The sequence below is a fragment of the Passer domesticus genome, chromosome 8 (genome assembly GCF_036417665.1).
Source record: "Passer domesticus isolate bPasDom1 chromosome 8, bPasDom1.hap1, whole genome shotgun sequence".
NCBI lineage: Eukaryota > Metazoa > Chordata > Aves > Passeriformes > Passeridae > Passer > Passer domesticus.
In genome coordinates, this window is record NC_087481.1 from 50,980,821 (window position 1) to 51,002,244 (window position 21,424).

The 21,424-nt window shown below is 41.7% G+C and overlaps 2 protein-coding genes across 14 annotated transcripts in view; one reads left to right on the forward strand and one right to left on the reverse strand.

Annotated features, from left to right (window-relative positions):
* Nucleotides 1–2,489, reverse strand: part of ABLIM1 (actin binding LIM protein 1) — a 203,543-nt gene extending 201,054 nt beyond the window's left edge. For 3 of the 7 annotated variants that reach the window (XM_064431400.1, XM_064431399.1, XM_064431393.1), the window contains exons 1-3: nucleotides 2,351–2,483; nucleotides 754–862; nucleotides 227–360 (exon numbers count right to left, since the gene is read on the reverse strand). In XM_064431400.1, the coding sequence (XP_064287470.1) occupies nucleotides 227–311 (85 nt within the window). In that variant the 5' untranslated portion in view covers nucleotides 312–360; nucleotides 754–862; nucleotides 2,351–2,483. The other 4 variants (XM_064431391.1, XM_064431389.1, XM_064431392.1 and 1 more) reach the window with 4 other exon arrangements.
* The window catches only part of FHIP2A (FHF complex subunit HOOK interacting protein 2A), a 34,149-nt gene continuing 14,613 nt past the window's right edge, over nucleotides 1,889–21,424 (forward strand). Inside the window, exons 1-8 of one of the 7 annotated variants that reach the window (XM_064431384.1) lie at nucleotides 1,889–2,016; nucleotides 10,324–10,402; nucleotides 12,284–12,453; nucleotides 14,601–14,705; nucleotides 15,045–15,167; nucleotides 17,650–17,688; nucleotides 19,438–19,731; nucleotides 20,596–20,792. In XM_064431384.1, coding sequence (XP_064287454.1) covers nucleotides 1,990–2,016; nucleotides 10,324–10,402; nucleotides 12,284–12,453; nucleotides 14,601–14,705; nucleotides 15,045–15,167; nucleotides 17,650–17,688; nucleotides 19,438–19,731; nucleotides 20,596–20,792 — 1,034 coding nt within the window. In that variant the 5' untranslated portion in view covers nucleotides 1,889–1,989. Of the gene's footprint in view, nucleotides 2,017–2,337; nucleotides 2,472–2,820; nucleotides 2,959–3,602; nucleotides 3,671–5,871; nucleotides 5,965–10,323; nucleotides 10,403–12,283; nucleotides 12,454–14,600; nucleotides 14,706–15,044; nucleotides 15,168–17,649; nucleotides 17,689–19,437; nucleotides 19,732–20,595; nucleotides 20,793–21,424 lie in introns of those variants that run through there. The other 6 variants (XM_064431381.1, XM_064431386.1, XM_064431387.1 and 3 more) reach the window with 6 other exon arrangements.

The following is a 21,424-nucleotide window of genomic DNA, read 5'->3' on the forward strand; positions in this document are numbered from 1 at the left end:
CAGATTGCAAAAGCACCTTAAATGACCACATTCTCTGTCTCTCTAAATGACACAGATATGCAGGCACCTTCCAAATGCAGCACCTGTCCAGTTAGTAATCACCTAAATACAGAGATATTTCATCATATGGCTACCCATATAGAAAATTTGCATTTCCTGTGAACATCTATAGAATATAAGTTGACAAATAGAGAAAAAGCAGATTTAAAAAACTCAGCATAATTACCTTTTAAATTGATATTGACATATTGGGACTCCTGGATTTTGAGAAGGAAATAGCTCTTTAATAACTGCAATAAAGGTGTCCACATACAACTAGCATTTACTTCCACAGAGTATTTGGGCTGTAGCTCTCCATGCCTGCAAAGCACAGGGGTAGTAATACCAATCAGTGCAGCAGAATCATTAGTAAGACTTCATCACAACATTGTTACAGACTTCCCAGGTGACACAATTTAAAGAACAGCAGTTAAATAGTTGTTTTGTCCCATCTTTTGACTCATCTCTCTCTGCATGCTCCTAGCATATGAAGAAGCTGGTGTTCGTTCCTCTCCAAAAATTAATAAGGAAGCTTTCCTTCATTTGGTACTACAGGGTCTCCTCCCTTTCCCATACTGGTCTAACACCTTCCCAACATTTCACTCTGCTACCCAGTGCCAAACAATCCCGTTCTTCTATGTCAATTTGCCCAGTGTCCAAACATTTTCCCAAACATCATATTGCTTGTCAGTTACATCTGTAACTTCTGCTCACCCCACTTGACCTCTGGTTTTCCTGTGGTGCTGCAAAATGGGAGGGATGGTCTTTTTCTCTGAAGTATTTGATTCAGAGGTGAAATAAAGCTCTCTTTGTCTCCTTCTCTCTGTAGGAAAAAACCCAACAAACAAACAGTGAAATGAGCAATGTGCACATAGCCACAAGCCCTCTCATCTGTAGTATCCTGCAAGGACCATGCCACCCGCACCACCAGCCTCTCATGCAGCAGCAACAAGACAGGATCATTTACATTTGGAAAAGACCTCCCAGACTGTCAAGTCCAAGCTTTGACCTAATGCCACCATTCCCACTAAACCATATCGCAAAGTGCCACGTCCACTCATTTTCTACACACTTTCAGGGATGGTGATGTCACTGACTTTCTGAGCTCGTCACCTTTACATTGCTTTGTGAATGAACAGTTATTTCCCTGAGGATGTCACCATCCCTGTGGATGATGGCAGACCCAAAATGCCCCAGCAGACAGCAAACGGGGCCTTTTGCCATACATTCCAGGGTTGTTCCATATCCATGCAGTGCCAGGAGAAGGGTGGAGGCAGCCCACCTCCCCACCCTCATGTATGAGGGACCCCAGAAACCTTGGTGGAAGTCTGATGGCAGCCTCGGGCACAGGGACTGTGGAGGTGGGCACCCTTCCCCTCACCCCAGACAGTGTGTGCCCAGGTGGGCAAGAAGGCCAGTAGCATCCTGGCCTATCTGAGGAATAGTGTGGCCAGCAGGACCAGGGAAGTGATTGTCCTGAGTACCAGTGTGGCCACACCTTGAGTGCTGTGTCCAGTTCTGGGCTCCTCAGTTCAGGAAGGACATTGAGGCGCTAGAATTAGTCCAGGGAAGGGCAAAGAAACTAGGGAAGGGTATGGAGCATGTGTCCTGTGAGGAGCAGCTGAGGACACGGGGGCTGTTCAGCCTGGAGAAAAGGAGGCTCATGGAGGACCTTATCATTCTCTGGAACTCCCTGGCAGAAGGTTGTAGCCAGGTCAGGGTCAGACTCTGTTCCCAGGCAACCAGCAGCAGAAGACCACACAGTTTTGAGCTGTGACAGGGGAGGTTTGGGTTAGCCATTAGGAAGAATTCCTTCACACAGAGGGTGATTAGACATTGGAATGGACTGCCCAGAGTCAGCACCCTGGACATGTTTAAGGAAAACCTGGCCATGGCACTCAGTGTCATGGTCCGGCTGACATGGTGGTGTAAGGTCGAAGGTTGCAACCGATGACCTCAGAGGTCTTTCCAACCCCAGTGAGTCTGTGACTGTGCTCCATTTCCCTGCCGGAGCTGCCCGCAGAAGCGGGTCTGGCTCGGGGCCCAGCAGCGGCCGGCCCGCACCCCGGGGCCGGCACAAGCTCCCGGCCGGGCGGAACGCGGCGCTCCCGGCTGGCAGCGCCCGGGCCGGGCGGAGCGGAGCGGGGCGGGCCGAGCCGCGTGCGGGCTGGCGGCCCCTGCAGGACAGCCGCAGCCTCGGCAGCCGCGCAGCCGGCGGTGTCAGTGCCACGGTGTCCGCCGGAGAGCGAGAGGCAGCGCCGGCGCCCGCCCGCCCGATCCCCGCGGCCAGGCCCCCGCATGCAGCCCTCACCCTGGAGCGGCGGCGGCGGCGGATCGAGGAGCTCTCGAGGTCCTCCCGGCAGCGGCTGCTGCAGTCGCGGGACAGGATGTTCTCCAAGTTCACCTCCATCCTGCAGCACGCCGTGGAGGCGGTAAGGCCGCCGGCGGGCCCGGCCACGCCACGCCGGGGATGCGATCCGGGCCTAGCGCCGAGCGCGGGCCGGGGGCTCGGACGGGCCCGGCGCCCCTTCCCCGCCGCCCCCCGGCGCTGCTGCCGGCGGGGCCCGCAGGGCCAGCATCCGGCTCAGCCCTGCCGCGGGCCGCGGAGGCGGAGGCCGAGCTGCCCGGGCGGGCCCCGGAGGGAGCACGGGAAGGGAACGAATCGCCCAGCGCGGCCCTGGAGGGTGCCGGGGGAGGAGGGAGCGGCTGCAGCCTCCGGCTGTCACCGCCGAGCATTGCCGGCCCCGGTGCCCCGCGCCGGGCCTGAGGGCAGCCCTGGCCCGGCCCTCACCCGGCCGTTGCCCGGCTGTTTCAGCGAGACAAACAATAAAGGAGAGGAATCAGGAAACTCCCCAGCATTTCCATCTCGCCGTGGCCAGCAGACAATAGTCGCCGTCACCGGTGTTTTTGCAGGATGTTGTCAGCTTCAAAGCGACGCTTTCCGTGCCTGGTTTATTTTGTAGTTGTGCGTGGGGGCAGGTGTGCCGGGGGACACGGGGCTGTGTGTGCAGCCTGGCTCCCTGGCGGGGACTGGCAGAGGCAGCGGGGCCTGTTCCCGAGCTGCCATTGCACTGCCTGCCCACACCGTTCATTTTTGCCTTTCAGTGAGGTGGGGTCTTGGTAGTAATTCCCTGCCTTTCAGCGCCTCTCCCAGTAAACCCACACACCCAGGAGACTGTGAAGAGGTGATAAAAATCGGCAGGGAAATACTCAAGGGAAGGTGGAAAGAGTTGAAGAAAAAAATGCTCAAATGGTTGAAAAAACAGCTTGCAGGCCAAATCCAAATAATTGAAATAAGAGCCTGCATGCCAAATCCTGCCTCATCTGAGAGGCAGCCTTTGTACCTTAATGTATGCTTCGATGCTGCACTTGAGCATATGCCTGTCTTTATACGAGCCTGTAGTTCTGCTGGAGCATTCTGGTTTAAAAGTTAAGCATGTATTCATTAATTGCAGGTTCGTAGTTTGCTTTTTTAATGGTGTAGTGGCATTTGGAAGGAAATGTTTTAACTAATGATGAAATGTTTTACTTGAAAACAGTCAGACCACATGTGAATGCCTTCAATAGACAGCGCTTTCATTGAAGAGGAAACAGAAATTAGTGCCTGCCTGACTAAAGAAAGTTTGTTGTGGTGAGCTGTGCCACATTTTGAATAACAGAAATAAAAGTGGGTGACTGAGAGGTGCAGGAATGGAGGAGAAGCTATTCTTTCAGGCCTACCAATTTGAGAGATGTAATAGAAGTTATTATTAGAAGAGTGTTTACATTATCAATGTGAGCAAAAAAAAAAAAAAAAGAAAAAATATAAAGAACTGCATTTAGTTGAGATCCAGTAAAAAGTAGGAAAAACAAATGAGCTGAATGGAACAGGAAAAAAGTAGGGACTAGACACACTTTTTTGATTAGAAAATCCAAATGAAAATACAGAAATATATTGATACCATCATTTTGCAAGTAAGTGCTATCCAACAACATACTGTTTGTCCTTTCTCAACTCTGGTGTCCCTTTTAGAATTGCCTCATCCTGCTACCAACACCGTGGTGGATCTCCTGATAAATACTGCACTATTGCATTTACAGGATTGTCACAAATACTAAGAATGAAACATGGAATTCCAAAAGCAGGAAGATACTAAGAATGTTTCTTTATAAGTTTGACCCACTAATACAAAGACAGTACAAAGAAATATAAATGTTTAAGCACTTGAGTGGCTGTATGTGGCTTTAAGTTGTTTCATTCTCCCTGTAGTAATAAGATGTGGTCTGCTTAGCTTTGCTGTGGGGAAGTGACAAGTGTTGTAAATACTAAGTATTACCTCAGTCCACTTTGATGCTGCCTGTTTCCAGACCCAAGAGAATTTGGAACATCACTTTTGCTTGCTGTTTTTGCTAGGGCACAAGTATAACATGGGCAGCCTCAGTTGGATTCTTAACAGAACTTCTGTTTCTTATCAGCAACAGAATTAGTAATTAATCTATCAGTTCTCCAAAGTTTTGGGTGCCTACCCCAGAGTAGATGGAGTTACAACTGTACAATTTTCAGCTGAGCTGGACACTTAAATACACTTGAAGAGCCAGGGTTTAGCTTTCACGAGTGGGACTTCTTTAAACCAGAAAGGTCTGGGTAGCCCTTCTGCCCTGTTCTTTCTCCTGCACATCAGTTCTGTAATGCTCCTGCCCTGCCTCAGGGCCCTCCGGCCTGCAGGCTCCAGAGAGTGCATTTGAACAGCAATGGTTCCCATGCTCTTAGATAGTCGTTGTTATCTTACCCTCAGTGTGCCATACTCTGAACTCTGACAGGGGCTCCAAAGGTTGACAGTCTGATAGACATGGCAGTATTTGCCTTTTACTTGTTGTCGGTGTGTCACTCTTGGACTGACTGCCCTTGTGACAGGACTGTGCTTGAGGCAAGCATAAGGGATCAGTTGCTTTCTACTAAGGTGTTTTCTTACCAAGGTTTTTTCTCAGAGAGGTTGTGGTGGTGTTCAAGACTAGCCTGGATGGGGCTTAAAACAACATGGCCTAGTAGAAAATGTCCTGTCCATGGCAGTGGGGTTGGAACTACGTGGTCTTTTAAGATCTCTTCCAACCCAAACCTGTCTATAATCCTATGATTCTCCTTGAATAAATCAGAACTTTCAGTCTTTTCTGACTAAATTGCCCAAGTGTTTGAAACCATATTCCTGATTTTCATTACCATTGAATTCTGGGTTTTTTTCTCATCTCTTATCTAATGTCAATCCTGGCAATATTTTAGATACTTTTTGCTTTTTGGATTTCTCTGCAGCATTCAGATGAGCAAGCACCACTGTGTTACCCTGCCAACAGAGAATCCTTAAATTGAGTCGGATGTGTTAGTGAGAACGGTGGAGAGGACTGCTGTCTTTGTTCTGTTACTTCAGGGCAGAATAGAAATGCTGTTGCTTCGTGGGGTTCATATTATTAAATCTGTGACAGTTTATATATGGCTTGTCCTCAAGATGTTTTCTCTTTGCTATGCATTTCTGATATCCTTTCATCCCGAAGGGCTATCCATGAGCACTACATTGTCAGCAGCAACACAATGTGGTGTACAATAACAAAGCAGCAAGTTAGACTTATTTTGCTCTTATCTTGTGCTTTTCACTCATGTTTCCCTAGACAAAATAGCTTGTCTGTGAAGTGGCCACTCAGTGCTCAAAGGACTTTCGTTTGTGTTTGATTTGGGCTTTTGGATGTTTCACCTTGATAGTCAGTTCAAAAGGATGTTTTTGAGCTGTGTACCTTGCACGAAAAATGTAATTTTGGTTGGCTTGAATTTTGCAATTTTCTTTCAAACAGGAATATTAGTACCATGCAATGGAATGAATGAAGATTTGGTGTCTGCTGCAGATTCTTGAGACCCCCTCTCTCCCAGCCTGTTATCCCACTGTGTCTCTGACACTGGTACATTACCGTGCTTTCAAGTAGCTTCTGCTTATATTTTGAAGCAAACTCAGCTTTGAAAGAAACTGAGTCACTTGGTACAGGCAGTGCTCCAAAATCATGACCTGCATAACTGATTAGAACAGAACTTATTCCTCTTGAACCCACTTTATTTGATGTAATGGCCTTACATTACTTGTTGTTTTAATGTTGTGCTGGTATTAACAAATTACATTACAAAATTGAATGCGTGACTTGCAGTGTTAATTTTATGTGTGAGAGCAGTGGCCATTATAAACTCTGTGCATTCACCAACTGAAGATCAAGTAAACCTTCAAGCATTATTCCTTTTTCACATTCTCTCAGACCATTCACATTGGTACAGTAGTAAGACTGAAGAAAAACATCAAGTGACTGTGTCAGTCAGGGCAGTGTGCATGCACTTCCCTTTCCTTTCTCTTTGACCCAGTTTTCTGATCTCTTTTTTTTTTACTCTGGCATCTGACCAGACAGTACCTGTTATTTTTTTATACAATGTTCTTTCTTTTGTGAATTTGCCCTAAAGTTATTGAGGCATATCACCAGCTTCTGATGTTTCCATCCTTTCCAGTATTGAATTGCGCTTCTGAAAAACATACATGAAAAATATGACAATGATTTTTACATGCACAAAAAAAGATTTGCTGTTAAATACTGCAATATATGTGTTTCTTCACTCTTTATGTTATTTTTTTTCCTGCCTAAACATGAATCCTGTATGGTTTGGAAAACAACATGGAAATGTATTTTGGACAGGTTTTGTCTTGAGCAGACTGTACATCTGGTCAAAGATTTGTAGCTCTCCTGAGAACAGCTCTTTTCCTGAAAGGGAGTGGGCTTTGATTATTTGTTACATATTGTCACCAGAAGGATGAGGCAGCATGTGTTAGGTTCAGCTCACTCCCAGGAAGCACAGTGTCTGGAGCTGGGCACCAGATGGAACATCTTGCTAATCAATGGCTGCTCCAGTGGGCTGCAGTTCAGTGGGGTTCAGTGAATTTTAGCTATTTCGTATGCCAACACCTACACTGCAGGCTTGAAGATCATGTGGTTTTTTTCCCCCAGAGGAAGAGAGCTTCACTTTGAGATTAGGAATCACTAAGAACATATTTAATTACATCAGGATTAATTCCAGAGTCACAGAGTACTCTGAGTTGGAAGGGACCCATAGGGACCATCAAGTCCAGTTCCTAAATTAATGGCCTATACAGGGATCAAACCCTCAGCCTTGGTGTTATTAGCACCATGCCCTAGCCAGCTGATTTAATGGGGAGAAATAACTGCATTTTTAAGGTAACTCCTTCAAATTAGACAAGTAGCAGGAATTAATGGCCTTCACAAGGAATTCTGCTTTGCTTCAGAATCTCCATACAAGCACTTACACAATAGAGTGGTTATACAGGGTGGCAGCTGTAACATCTCAGCTGATAGCTAATAATTCATCCTAAAATAGGAACTATAACCTCATGCCAGTACTACCTGTCCTACTAGGGTTAAAGGATGGCAGCCAAGTGCTATAGGTTCCTAATTCTTTCTTTGCTTGGCTTTGTATACATATAAGCTGGTATCTTGGTCTTTACCTTGCTTTTTTGTCTGAATAACTAAGTTGAGAAGATTGCTTGGTTTTGGGTTTTTTTTGCTTTATTTTTGTTTGTTTGTTTGCTTGTTTTCTTGTGGGTTTTTGTTGGGTTTTTTGGTCAGTAAAGACCTACCTCAAAATAATTTGTTGGGGTTACATCTCCAGTTGGTGGCAATGCTGATGCCCAATAGGCTGCCCTCTGCCCTGCCCAGGTGCACACACAGGCTAATGTTATCTCTGCTATGTCTGGCTTGCAATCCTGGTCAGAGAAGACTGAAATCACTGGGTATTTTAATTTGAAAGGGCAGGACCTGTCCCTGAATTATTTTTTCACCTCTGAGAAGAGTCCCTAGAGGCAGTTGTTGAGAGGGGGAATGTCTCTATCCACAGTTCTCTCCCATGGTGGATAAATTATTGACAGTGCTGAGAAGTGAAATCCTTTTCCTGGCACTGCTCAGAGGCACTAAATTCATCTTGAGGCAGATGAGACGAGAAGAAGTGGAGAGGAAAATCACATCAGCCAAGGATAAATCTTTAATGTTATCCATCATGTGTTACGTTGGAAATAGAGTGGTCTGGGAGGCCTGTATTCCTCAAAAGTTGTCCCTGGGTTATTCATCAGCTGGCGTTGAGGTTTTGATACAGCTTTTTTTTTCCAGAAATGATAATTACATTGCTTGAAATACACATCTAGTGCAGCTAGCGTGACATACAGAGCATGATACACAATATCATATGCTCAGTCTTCAGTTTGTTTGGTTATTCTTCTGAATGTCAATAACCTAGTAAATGTCACAGTCAAATAAACTGGTTTTGAGCAGTGTGGAGTGTTCAGATACTCGGTGGTAGCTGCTGTGGTAATGTGCTGCTCTGAGTGCCCAGCCGTGGAACCCAGTGAGTGCACAGCCTGTCAGGGAGAGGATAAGCACTGTCAGTTTGATTTCCTGGTTGAAGTTTCCAAGGGCACATTTCCACCCGGGATGGAGGCAGAGATAGTTGCCAAGCACCACTCTTTTTCCAGAGTCTAGGTTCCAAAGTCCTGTGTGCAAAGGGCCATTAGCAATTAGCACTGCACTTATCTTGGCATGGAATATTTGTCATATACTGGGCTTTACAACTTTACCAAGATAAATTCAAGTGTCATTAAATTAAAGGCAAAGAAAAGACTGATGTGGAAAACATCCAGGGCTTTTTCAAACAAACCCACCAGCCAGTAGAGACCGTATGAGCCTATCATGTACTAGACTGTATATGAACCCTGTGCTCCTGAGCTCTTGTTTGCCCAAGAACTGAGACAGCACAGCACATTTTAGACCCTGTGGGGAGACACTAGAGGAGTTCAGAGTTATAAGTCTCAAATGTGGTATCTGCAGCTCCTGGGGAGAAAACTTCCTTCAGTTAACCTTTCTCTGTGAGGTTAACTGACCCCTGGCACGGGTTCCTGGACAGGCCGTGGAGTCTCCATCCTTTGGTATATTCAAAAGCCATCTGGACATGCTCCTGAGCAGCCAGCTCTAGGTGACTGTGCTGTAGCAGGGAGGCTAAACTGGATGGTGTCCACTCCCCTTCCAGCTTCAGCCCCTCTGAGATTCTGTGAAGGACTGGACTCCATCTCCTGTCAGGATGGTCCAGCTCCTTACCCTTCCAAAACAGACACACCAATTTATACTTGGGATTCTTTCTGTTTGCCCACAGGGCTCATCGCTGCCATCCTGTCAAGTGATAATCCCCTATTTCAGGATGGCCTGCAAAAGAATGACTTGAGGACTTGGTCAAAAAAAAAAAAAGCCTCAAGCAAGTAGGATTAGGCCTCAATAAAAGCAGATCCTCATGTGACCTATTGAATGGTTGGGGTTTTCCCTATAGGATTCCTGATTTTAACCAGCTCAGAACATTCAGGGGCACAAATTCAGTGCTTGTCTCAGCTCTCACTTTGGAGAGCAGAGTGGTGAAGTGATTGTGGTCCTGTTTTCACAGGCTGCCTGTGGTGTGATGGGCCACAGGCCACCTGTGTCTCAGTGGGGAAGGAGCATTGCTGATGGTGGCTGCATTTCCTTCTTGCACTGTGTTATTCCTGGATGCTGCTCACGCCCAGCCAGCCATCCCAAACTCCTCCAGGAAAGAAGAAACTTCCTTTCTTGCAGAAATGAAATAAGAAACATATTTGTTTTTAAAAAAGGAGCAACCCATCAGGCTCTGCGTGTGGGCCTTAAAAACAAACCAAAAATTTGCAAAAAACAAACCCAACCTAACAACTGAACAAAGATTTTTTTAAAAGAAGTTGTGGATAATGGGAAAAAAGGCATGGTAAAAACTGGATGAAGCAACTAATTGGTATTTTTAAGGGAGCAGACAGAGAGCAGAGAACAGAGTGTACAGGAAAGCAAGAAGGCATCAAGAGCAGATGCAGAAGAACATGATTTTTTCCTACGGGACAAAATTGTGGTCTAAAAAATACAAGCATACATTTCTAGTGTTGCTGTGCAGTAGGAGCAATTGCTTTTGTTGCTTCGAATAGATTGTCTGGTGATAGAGACATCACAGAGATTATTACTGATGTTTACAAGCAGGCAGTGTGGCATGGGGCTCAGCCATGAATAATGAATGTAGTCCTTGTTAAAGGTAAAAGAGCAGAGAGTAACAGTTGTAGCACTATCTGCAGCACTTTATTTCCAAGTATAAGATAAAATTGAATTTAATCTCTGAGCAAGTATGTTCATTCCATTTCTAACTGGTTTTTGTTGTGTTTTTTTTCCCCATAGCTTGCACCTTCCCTTCCATTACAAGAAGATTTTGTTTACCACTGGAAAGCAATCACCCATTACTACATAGAGACCTCAGGTAAAAGAAAAAAGCCCTCTGGGTTTGTTTTTTTATTGTGGAAACTAGAATTCACAATTTCAGTGTTTTTAAAGAGTATAGATTAAGAAATACTAAATGAATCATGTCTTTAATCAAAATACCAACAATAACCAGTAATTAAAAATACCATGTACTTCTGTGTGTAAAAGTAGGCATGAAAAATGGTTGAAGTCTTGTTTCCTTAGTACCATGTAGAGAACTGCACCTTTTTACGTCTGACCCAGTTTCTGCCTTCACATACTCTGTTTAATCTAAACAGACAGCTGCAGAAATGCAGTCCCTGCTGTTAACATTTTTATTGCTTTGCATCAGGGATTTTCTTTTTCTTTGCAAGATTTTAACAAAAGTAATTTTGTGGTCATAGATTTTACCAGACAGAGATGGATTCCGTGTGCTCAGTATTAGTTATTTTTGCTTTAATGTCTTGTCTCAGTGTATTTTGATAGCACAGACAACAAGTTTTAGTAAACCTTACTCAGATGTTACACTGCTGTTCTTAAAAAAAGATATTATGATGAAATATGGCTGTAGTTGCTTTTTTAAAAACTCTTTCCGAGTCTGGGGTTTTTTTCCAACAATTATGCAGCTTGTAAATTTTTAATTTTGGACCTAGTTATGAAACAGTTATGTTTTAAAAATGAATGTTGCCATGCTTCCCTCAAGCCTATTAGTTCTGACCTTCTGCTGGAAGAGCTGTTGAGTCTGTGTTTGTGTCTGATGATCTTGTTTATATCAATATTTACTTGTAAAACTGCAGCATGACCCTTGGTTCCAAATACCCATCTTTTGGAACACTATGTGATGTTTCCAAAGGTGGAAATGACAGGGTGGCAGGGAAAACTGACACCTGCAGTGACGTGGTGCAGAATAAAAGCTGACCTCTCTCCCAGAGTTTCAGAAGTGTTTTGAAAAAGAAGTTTCCACTCAGTGGATATATTTCTGTCCTCTGCAGTAGGAGCAGAATTATGTGTAGGAAATTCAAGCAAAACACTCCAGGCTAACTGGAGCTTGTGGCAAAGACCAAACTCACTCTGACATGGCAGTTTCCCTGTGTGATCTTGTTGCCAGTTGCAGGCAAGTGACAAGTTATTTTTAGATTGTTGCGTAAACAGTAGTAACCATTTCCCTAGGATAGTTATTCATGTAGAATTCAGCTGAAAAAAATAAAAGAGGAAAATCTTCCATGTGTGGATATGTTCTACAATATCTGAATGTTAGCTCCAACTTCCAGTGGCATAAATCCACTGCAGTTTCATGACTTTAATATAATAAAATCAATATCTTACCCTTTCCTTCATAAGTTTGAATTCTATTTTAATGCAGAAACTACAAAAAAGAAATTTAAAAGCTTTTGGAGAATAAACAGCATAGAGTTTGAATTTTCTTTGTTGTTATCAGCAGAAAAGCCGTTTATTTAGTTATCTAGTTTATAAAGGAACTGATCAGCTGCAAATTAAGCTGATTTTAGAGGCCAGCTTTGAGAATAATGTATCAAGGGTCAAAGAGGAAGTTATTAAGACCTTGTGCATACTAAACAGAAGATTGAGAGTTGTAGATTTCTCTCCCTTGGCTTGCTCTCTGGCAGTAGAAATTTTCCTTTTTTGACCGTGTAATTATTGCATATTTTGAATTTTGGCACTTCACCTTTTCCCCATTACAAGGTCAGATATCTGCCCAATGGATATTCCAGTGTACATGTTCAGATACAGTTCTGAAAGTTTTCTTTAAGATGTGTTAAAAACCCATGCTCTATATAAAATTCTTTAGGTGGATGTCATGTTTATAAGTCTTACATTTGGAACTGAATTGAAATGAGGGCAGTTTTAAAATCATTCTTAATTTCCTATTTCTTTTATTTAGATGACAAAGCTCCTGTGACTGATACGAACATTCCCTCTCACCTGGAACAGATGTTGGATATTCTAGTTCAAGAAGAAAATGAGAGGGAATCGGGTGAAACAGGACCATGCATGGAATATTTGCTACATCACAAGATTTTGGAGACACTCTACACACTAGGAAAAGCTGATGTATGTATCTCTCAGCAGAACAGATTATCTCTTGTGTGAGCTCCTAGTTGTGATAGAGACTGAAGTTCTACAGTAGGTGGTAGTGTGGGACACTGAACTCTAGCAAAGAGCTGCTTGCTTATATTACAAATATACCAATATGTATTACCATATTACAAATAACAGCTTTTTACAGATGTGATCAGGGTGAGACAGCCCCTGAGATGCTGGTAATGGTGAGACTCACCACTCTGATAATGCTGATGGTGAAACTAAAAGTAGGAGAAACATTTTTCTTCAGGCTAGAGTTTTTCTGGCTACTACAAGGCAGTATTATCCCTCTCTGCCCTTTGTTAAATGTTGGGGGATTCTTGGGTGAAAAGTGCTGTGTTAAATACAGATTTTTGATTAACTTTTCTGAGTGTGTTGCTCTATTGCTCAGAAAGACTTTGCTATCAGAAGGCATTAATTTGAGTTGATCCCCAGCCAGCTTTCATACCTTGGCAGTATTGTCTGGTTCCTCATGTCTGCTTTGTGGCACACATGAAGTTTCCTTCATGGTCTTGGTCCATCCTTGTTGCTGTCTGTCTTGGCAGAACTTCTGAGCTGAAATGTGTGGGGCTGGGTGGATAATGGGGTGAATGAGCTTGGCAGCCCTGGGGGTAGAACATTTTGTATCACAGTGCAGATGCAGTTAGGGAGGCATGGTTTATCCTCCTCCAAGGATAAATGGAGCTCTCCAGGGTTTCCTTCTCAATCTTTTACACATTGTCAAGAGTTTTTAATTGATTTTACATGAACGGGTAACATGGTACAGTGGCTGTCTGAGCCTGAGATGTTCCTAGCTCTGGAAGAGCCAGAAATCTGCAGTACCTGTTACTGTAGCAGCTGTCCTACAGTCAGGCTAAAATACTTGCTCCAGCTGGGCTTAAAACCACAACATTGCTGTATTAAAGATACTTGTTCAGAAACACAGCTCTTTCAGTAATCTCTAAATGTTGTCAAGAAACCAAGATGAAATTGTGACATATGTGAAGTGGGTAATTAGTAGTGTGTTTCTAAGAGTTGAGAGAAGTCATTCTGTACTCATAAAAATATGTCTGTACAGGCAATTCTTGTACAGCCTGTCTTTACACTTTGCCACTTGTGAGTTGATACATCTGAAGTAAACACCCAGTTCAGTGCTTGCAAGATGTTGCAAAGATCTGGTGCAAAATGAATAGTTCCCTTTCACAGCAGTCAGTTAGACTTAACACATTACTGTGGATGTGCCTTCATGGTACATATCTTGCCATTTTGTTCAAAGAATTGCTTGACAATTAGCAGTGATTAGGGATTGAAAATCTAGAGATAGTTACTTAGAAAGGAGAGCCAGGTTAGGCTGCAGGTTGCCACCTCAGCTGCATTTGGACATGCAAATGAGGGAAATTACGTGGGTTAAAATTAACAGTATTTATTAACATGGTTGATAAATTAGTTATTAACTAATTAGTTTGGGGGAATTTAGCTAGGAACAAAGGTATATGAAGGCCCACAAGCCATCAGATCTCCTGGAGATAAGAAGGTCTTTCTTGTGGTGTGGTGCATTAGGGACAGTAGAACAAGGGTCTGCATGTTCCACACATATTTGTGGTTTATATTCTGCTCAGGGAAAGCAGCAGCTTTCTCTTGTCCTGGACCATCTGTGCATTTATAAACACTTTAGCTGGCTAAGGTTAATTGCTCATGACTTTAAGAAACCTTCTGTAGGTATTAAGATTTTTATAGTTTATCATTCTGTATTTGTATGTACTGATTCACTGAATTGCTGGATTTTGTGGCACAGTACCTTAATAGACATCTGACCTGTAGCAAATTAATTCCGAGTTAATTTCCCCTTATCACCATAATGATACGGAATATTTTCTGGAAAGATTGGTAGAAGTTTGCCCTAGAGCAATTAACTGAAAGTATGAATAATTTGAAAGAGAAAACAGTAATGAGATGCAACATTTTTTATTGATCTCTGTTAATATTGATAAAAGTAATATGTTAACAGATGATGACTGTAAAAATACTTTTAGTTAAATTATTGCTGTTTAATTAGCCATTCTGAGTGAAAAATTTCTATCTTTATTTTTCTCCACATTTATTCTATTTTTGTTGTTGTTCATCTGTTTTTGTTCCAGTGTCCTCCAGGAATGAAACAACAAGTTCTGGCTTTTTATACAAAACTTCTTGGAAGAATACGGCAACCTCTTCTTCCCCACATAAATGTGCATAGGCCAGTGCAGGTACTTTTTAAGTCAACTTTATTTTTGCATAAGTTTCCTTTATTCTGCTGTAGCTAATGTTGTCTTTCATTTTTCCATTGTCAAGCGAATTAAGGAAATTGCTTGGGTGCCAGATCAGTTTGGGTTTTTTTAATGTGGTGATGTTTGGAATCTTGGACTGCCACTGCAATGCAAGTCGTAGATAATAAAGAAAACTTGTTCATTGCAGTCTAAATCCAGAGCAAATGTTCCAGTCAGTACTCATACATAATTGTAGTGTTTATATAGAAAAATAATTCAGTCTGTTATTCCTAGAAAAAGCAATAACTTTCTGTCTTAATTATTCACTTTATGTGACAGAAATTAATCAGGCTCTGTGGTGAGGTTCTGGCAACACCAACAGAAAATGAAGAAATTCAGTTTCTGTGTATAGTATGTGCAAAGCTGAAGCAGGATCCATACCTGGTCAACTTCTTCCTTGAGGTGAGTAAATCAATTCAAAATTTTACAGGTGTATTTACTGTGTCATATACAAAATCTAGTGGAGAACTGGTGGTGTCACGTTATGCTTCATAGCTTAGTTTTCATTCCATCTGTTACTTTTTATCATGTGATATTAGAAGTCTTGTTTTTTCTCCCAGAGACTTTATACATCTGATTTTCATGGGAATTTCATTCAGGGCTCACAAATACACCTGCCCAAGGTCCTTTTCCTTTGCAATGAAAGGGCCTTTAGAGTAGGGATATGAGTTGCAGTGTAAAACACTATGTGAGGGAGACCTTGGCCTTCATGTGTTGTTTTTGTCATCCCAACGAAGACAAAGGGACAGATTGCAGGGGACACTGAAACCTTGCAAGTTGCTGAGGGTTCTGCAGGATTGGGCCCTTATTTTGGTAGTGGCACATATGTTGGAGCTGCAGTGCCAGCTCACAGTCTACAACACAACACATCTTCTGTCTGCAAGACAGCCTGTGTCTTTACTGCCTCCTTTAACATGTGGCATTATGAAATCAGAGTGGGAGGATAAACAGTTTCTAGACTGACTTTCAGTTCCTGTTTAGAAGAAGCATTAAAAAAATTGGTTTATAAAAGTCCATTTAGTGGGAGCATTTTGCTCCCACTTTGCTGTTTCCTATGGTGACACAGTGTCTATTAAGTACATGATACTTAGCTGAAAAATATTCCTTCAGGACTATTTTACAACCTTTCCACAACCAAGATCTGTGACAGCAGAGACTGCTAAACTGCAAAAAGATGTTATTTTTCATTAAGTATGTGATTTTCATTTCCATGTCAGTAGTAAAGAATCAATCTTGAGTTTCTTTTTACCTCAATTAAGTATTGTGCTGATTGCCATTGTATCCACTGTAGTTGTATAAGCAGCAGAAATGGTATGAGGTTGAAAAGTTAATGTTTAAACATTAGAAGCACTCAGAAGCAAACTACTGCATATATTACATGCAAAATATGGTAGAATTCTAAACCAGGATTACTTTTAGTGTTATTTGTGTAAGTTGTATGGTTTAAGCCTCTTAAATAGTGCCCTTGCAATCAAACCTGAGAACCCAGTCATAAGAACCACAAGTGTTTTGTCCCACTTTATTAGTGTTCCTCCCCAAAATAGCAGGATTCCAATATTAAAAAACAGACATGGAGAAACAAATGATTCCAAGTTTTAAAGGGGTCTCTAGTTTCACAAAATGCTGGCTGTGGGGTTCAGGCAAGCTGGCAAACATTTCTTGTAGCTCCTGTTACTTCACAGTATTATTCTAAGTGTTGCAGCCTAAAGCATTTGTCTTCACAACTTGTGATGGTTGTTTCCAGAGCAGTTATGTGGAGTGCAGAATTGTATTTCATTAGAATAGCATATTCTGGTTGTTCACATTTGGCCTCTTAGAGGTGCTGTTGTGACTTGATCACTTTCAAATGCATGAAAGGGTAAATTTACAGAATTCTGTGTGGCATTTCTACCTCCAATCTCCAACACTTATAAGATGAAATGCAGATGGATCTCTCCAGAGAGTGTTTGTATCTGTTAGTTTTGCTTCCTTCTTTGACTGTTTCCAATCAGTTTATACAGGATTTTGTGAACATAAAAACTGAATGTGTTCAAACTCACTTCCTTTGTATGATTCCATGCCAAATAGTTTGTTGATAGAAAGCTGGTTTGTATTTTATATTTACATAAATATGTGTATTATTGGTTAATCAGTATAGGTGAAATCTTTCACCTGTATTGCTTAATCAATAAGCCTACATGGCATAACTGTATCACTTGGACAAGTCATGTGTGTTGTGGAAATAAGACCTTGAAGAACTTCATTCTACTTTTTTAAAACTTTAGGATCCCTATACTAATTTTGTGTTGGTATTAATGTATTCCTTTTTTAAAAACTGAGTTTTCCTCGTTCTTGTGCAGAGAGAAAGAATATACATTGTAATGTTTATTTATCACCTCTGCCTCAGTTATGTTTTAGGGTAAACTTGCCTCATTTCATCTTATCCCATTTTAGATGAGATACTCCTTGCAACTGTTTCTGGCAAAGGGACACTTAACTTTCTTTGCTTCAATTTCTGTTCCTAAGACCTTGAAAAAGTTCTAATATAGCATCTAAATAGTTTTTTACCTTCATTTTATAAAATGAACAATAGTTTTACTGTTCGCTTCTACTTTCAGTACTATGAATTATCACCTTTATATTTCTCACCACAAATTAAGTAGAGATTCTCATCAGCTGTGAAATCACTTGATGTTTTCATAGAACTCTTTTTAAATCTATCAGAATTTAGACATGGCATCATCCACCACAGATTTTAAAACTGATGTTTACAAATCACAAAAATGCAAAAGGGTGTTTTTATATTATCTGCTCTTTGTTAATGCTGAATTCATGTATTCAAGTAATTCTGAGTACTTGGTTTAGAAAGCATTGAATATGTGTTTTATGTAACCTTTTCTATTAGGTCATTGAGGATCCTGTTTTGCACCTTTGCAGGAGGCAGGTGAGCAGCTGAGCTGCAGAATTGCATGATTAAACAATAGGAAGCTTAAATACACACAAAGATTCTGCCTGTGTGTTATTCAATGTACAAACTGCTTTGTGTCACCTGCCAGTGTAAGAGTAATGAGCTACGCACACATTTCTAGGGGCATTCATACATTTGTATATGTTAGTTCTCTCATCACTGCTTTAGCTAAATAAACAATGGCCTTTCAAATGGCAGAAGAATCCAGACATGAACTAATAAGCTGCTGTAAGATGAAATAAGTATTTTACAGAATATTGCCCGGTTTTTGAAGTAACAAGGCTTTTCCTTTTAACAACTCTGCCTGCAGTTTGAGTGGTGCCAGCAACAGTGTTAAATCCAGGATTGAAATGCTGTTCCAACCTTTATGTGAAGGGTCACTGTTGTGATTCAGATATTTCTGTGTATTGATGAGGTTATTGAGGATATTGATACTGAAGGACTGCAGAAGCTCTGGTGATGGGCAGACTTGGTTCAGACAGGCACCTTTTTGTTGCTTTGCCAGCCTTGCACTTTTCACACTGACAAAAAAAACAAAGCATATTGAAGCAGTAATTTTTCTACTGCATTCAAAGATGATCCTTATTTTATAGCATGCAGTCTGCTGCTTTTACCACTGGTTTGCTTCTCCAGGGAATTATTTCTGTGAGTGCAAATTCCCCACACCAAATGCACGGCCCTCGAGCAAGTGTTCACAACAGCTCTCCAGTTTGCTGCCTCACTGTCATGTCCTCAGTCCCTGCTGGTTTGTCTGTACTAAAATCCATTAACCCCAAATGGTTAGTCTTTTAAATTATTAATGCTTGAGATATATTTGTAATAATTTTGGTGTTATCATAGAGAAGGGAACCGTTTGGATTTATAATCTCACTGCAGTTCTCACTTGAAAGAAATGTCTTGTGCTGCATTCTAATTTATGATTCCAATAAAGTATTCCTCACCTGCACTTATGCCAGAAGAACACTGAATTCTTGCCTTTCTGAGAGTTTCTTCATGGTATCACACAGCACAAATTTAAATATCTTTTTATGTGCTGGAGACAGATTTATGGGAAGACAGATGGGTTGCCTTTTGTCAGGCAAAGCAGAGATGATTTGGAGCTTCCAGGAAGGTTCTCTGTGACCTTTTAGTGTATCCAGTGCCCAGTGCTAACTTCTCTTTCCTTTGTCCATTCAATCGACTCAATTTTTTCTTCTTGAGAAACACAATTTGAGAGTACTCTGCTGTCAGAAAAGGTGTTTCTTTCCCTTTCCTGTTGAAGGTATAATCTCAAAAAATTTAGAATTATTTTACTTGGGTGATTCCAACTGGAAATAGTGTTTCAGACATTAGGTGAATGTGAGGCCTTGACACAGAAAGGAATATTTTATGAAAAGTGCTAAGTTCTAAAGGTGCCACACATAAGATAAATTAAAAACCTCTACTAAATTGTGTGCAAGTGAATATGTGCCTTAGGTAGAGAAAGAAAAAGCTGCCATCCTTTTGTAAATGGCATATTCAGCCTTGAAGCAAAATGTGTAGGGCTTAAGAGAAATTTAAGCAGATTTAAAAGTGTCCTAGGTTTATAAAACACCCACACTCCCACAGCCCTGTAGGTTTTACATGGTTACTGTATCCAGCCTTGACTACTTCAAATGTTGATGTTAAAAAAATTGCTTTTAGTAAACTCCTGCTTCAGGATGAACAGTAATTTCAGCTGTGTAATTCCAAAAAAATGCTTTGCAGAATAAGTTAAAATCGATGGCTCTCCAAGGATCAGCAAGTGTAATCACAGAAGACATGATAAAAGACCAAGATTCCGTGGCAGCAGACACGGGGCAGCCTGGGCAGCCTGAGGAGACGCCTGGTGCTGCCGGGGCCGAGCACATGGAGAAGGAGGATGAGCTCCCACAACAGGCAGAGGAGCTCTCCTTCAGTCTGGATGAACTCAATGTCACATCGTCACCTGAGTCCTCCACTGCTGGTCCAAATCAAGACTATAATTTAGTGAATTCTCTACTAAACCTCACTAAAAGTCCTGTGAGTTGTTTTTTTTTATTTGGTTTTTGGGGTTTTTTCCACTCTGTGTGATAAGATGAAATAGTTGGATGCTGTGTGAAGTGGGCGGAGGAAGTGAATAAACACACTGTATTTTAGCTATTAAAAGTGATAGGTTTTGCAGGCACTTTGTGTAAATTGGTAATTTTCTTTGTAAATTCATATTAAAGTAAAAATACTGTTTTAGAAAATTAATACTAAGCTTGTTGATGGTAATATAAGTGAGTTTTTTAAGAAATTTGTATAGGATGCTGTATGTTTCACAGAAAAACTACACGGGATAATCAGAAGGTTAAATATATCACAAGAGAGTGTTTTTAAAACTACTTTGAATTGTTCTGACTTAACCAAACCCACTCTCTTTGTAATGCCACTGAGCTATCTCTAGGAGTGTGTTTTCTTTTAAAAAAGCCTGTTTTATGTTTTACCCAGCTGAGTCCTTAAATTCAGACTTAGATTCTTTCAGAAAATTTAGAAGAGGTTTGGGTAAGCCTGTGATTGCTGCAGTAGTGCTGAGAGCAGAGAACCAAGTCTACCACTGTACCTCATTGTTGTTACCTGAGTAGTTTACAGGATTTGGTATCTTGGTCTCAAGCTGACCTACAACTCTAGTTGTGTCAGCTGGAAGGTTGCAGCTGGCATTCTTGTATTTCATACAAAATCACGTGAGAATCTTTATTTTGTAGCATCCAAATTCACTAGAGTTAATGACTGAGAACACAACAAGAATACATGTATTCAGTCGCTGTGGGGGAGTGGAGAGGTTTTATTTGGAAAGTGTTTGCTTCTTGATTTCCAGTGGCCTTCATTCACCCTCTGATTAATTCTTCCATGCCCTTCTGCCAGGACGGCCGGATAGCAGTGAAGGCCTGTGAAGGTCTCATGCTTTTGGTGAGTTTGCCAGAACCAGCAGCTGCCAAGTGCCTGACTCAAAGCACTTGTTTATGTGAATTGTTGACAGACAGGCTGGCCACCCTCTACAAAGCCTTGCCTCAGTCACTGGATCCCTTAGACATTGAAACAGTGGAGGCAATTAACTGGGGGTAAGAATTTTATTTTTGTATTTAATACTCAAAGTGACTTTACACCTTTCCCTGAAACTAATTTGATAGGTAGATAATGTGTAGAAAATATTCCCCCCCACACACAGGCTGAAGCCTCAAGGGCAGAGCTGAGGTAGAGCTGTAGCACAGTGGTGCACTTTGGGTGTCCAGAGTACCTGTGATTTCTGACATGGGGCCAGGTCTGCTGCCAGTCCCTGGCAGAGATTCCTCAGGGGGCAAGTTTTTCCACTGGCTTACATCAGCAGTTTCTAGTGATGTCACTGTAATATCAGGTGTGGATTAATATTCTCAAGCAGATATCAAGGATTTAGGAAGCATAAAATTCACACTGTACACAATGGGCATTGTAAGCTGCTGTGAGGGGCAGGAAGGGTCTATTTGTTAACAGACTGTTGCAAAATTTTTGCAGAAAAAAGAAGAAGGAAGGAGTTGCTGCATAAGTTATCAGCATGAAGCAAAAGATACATGCCTGTTATCCTAATTGTTTGTAATTTAGATTCTTAAAATCTTCCCCACTCTGTCTTCATTATTATGAATTGCTCCTGATCTGTTAGTACTGAGACAAAAGAAGGTATTTTCAAAATGCCTAGCAAAATTTCTGGTGCTTGGAG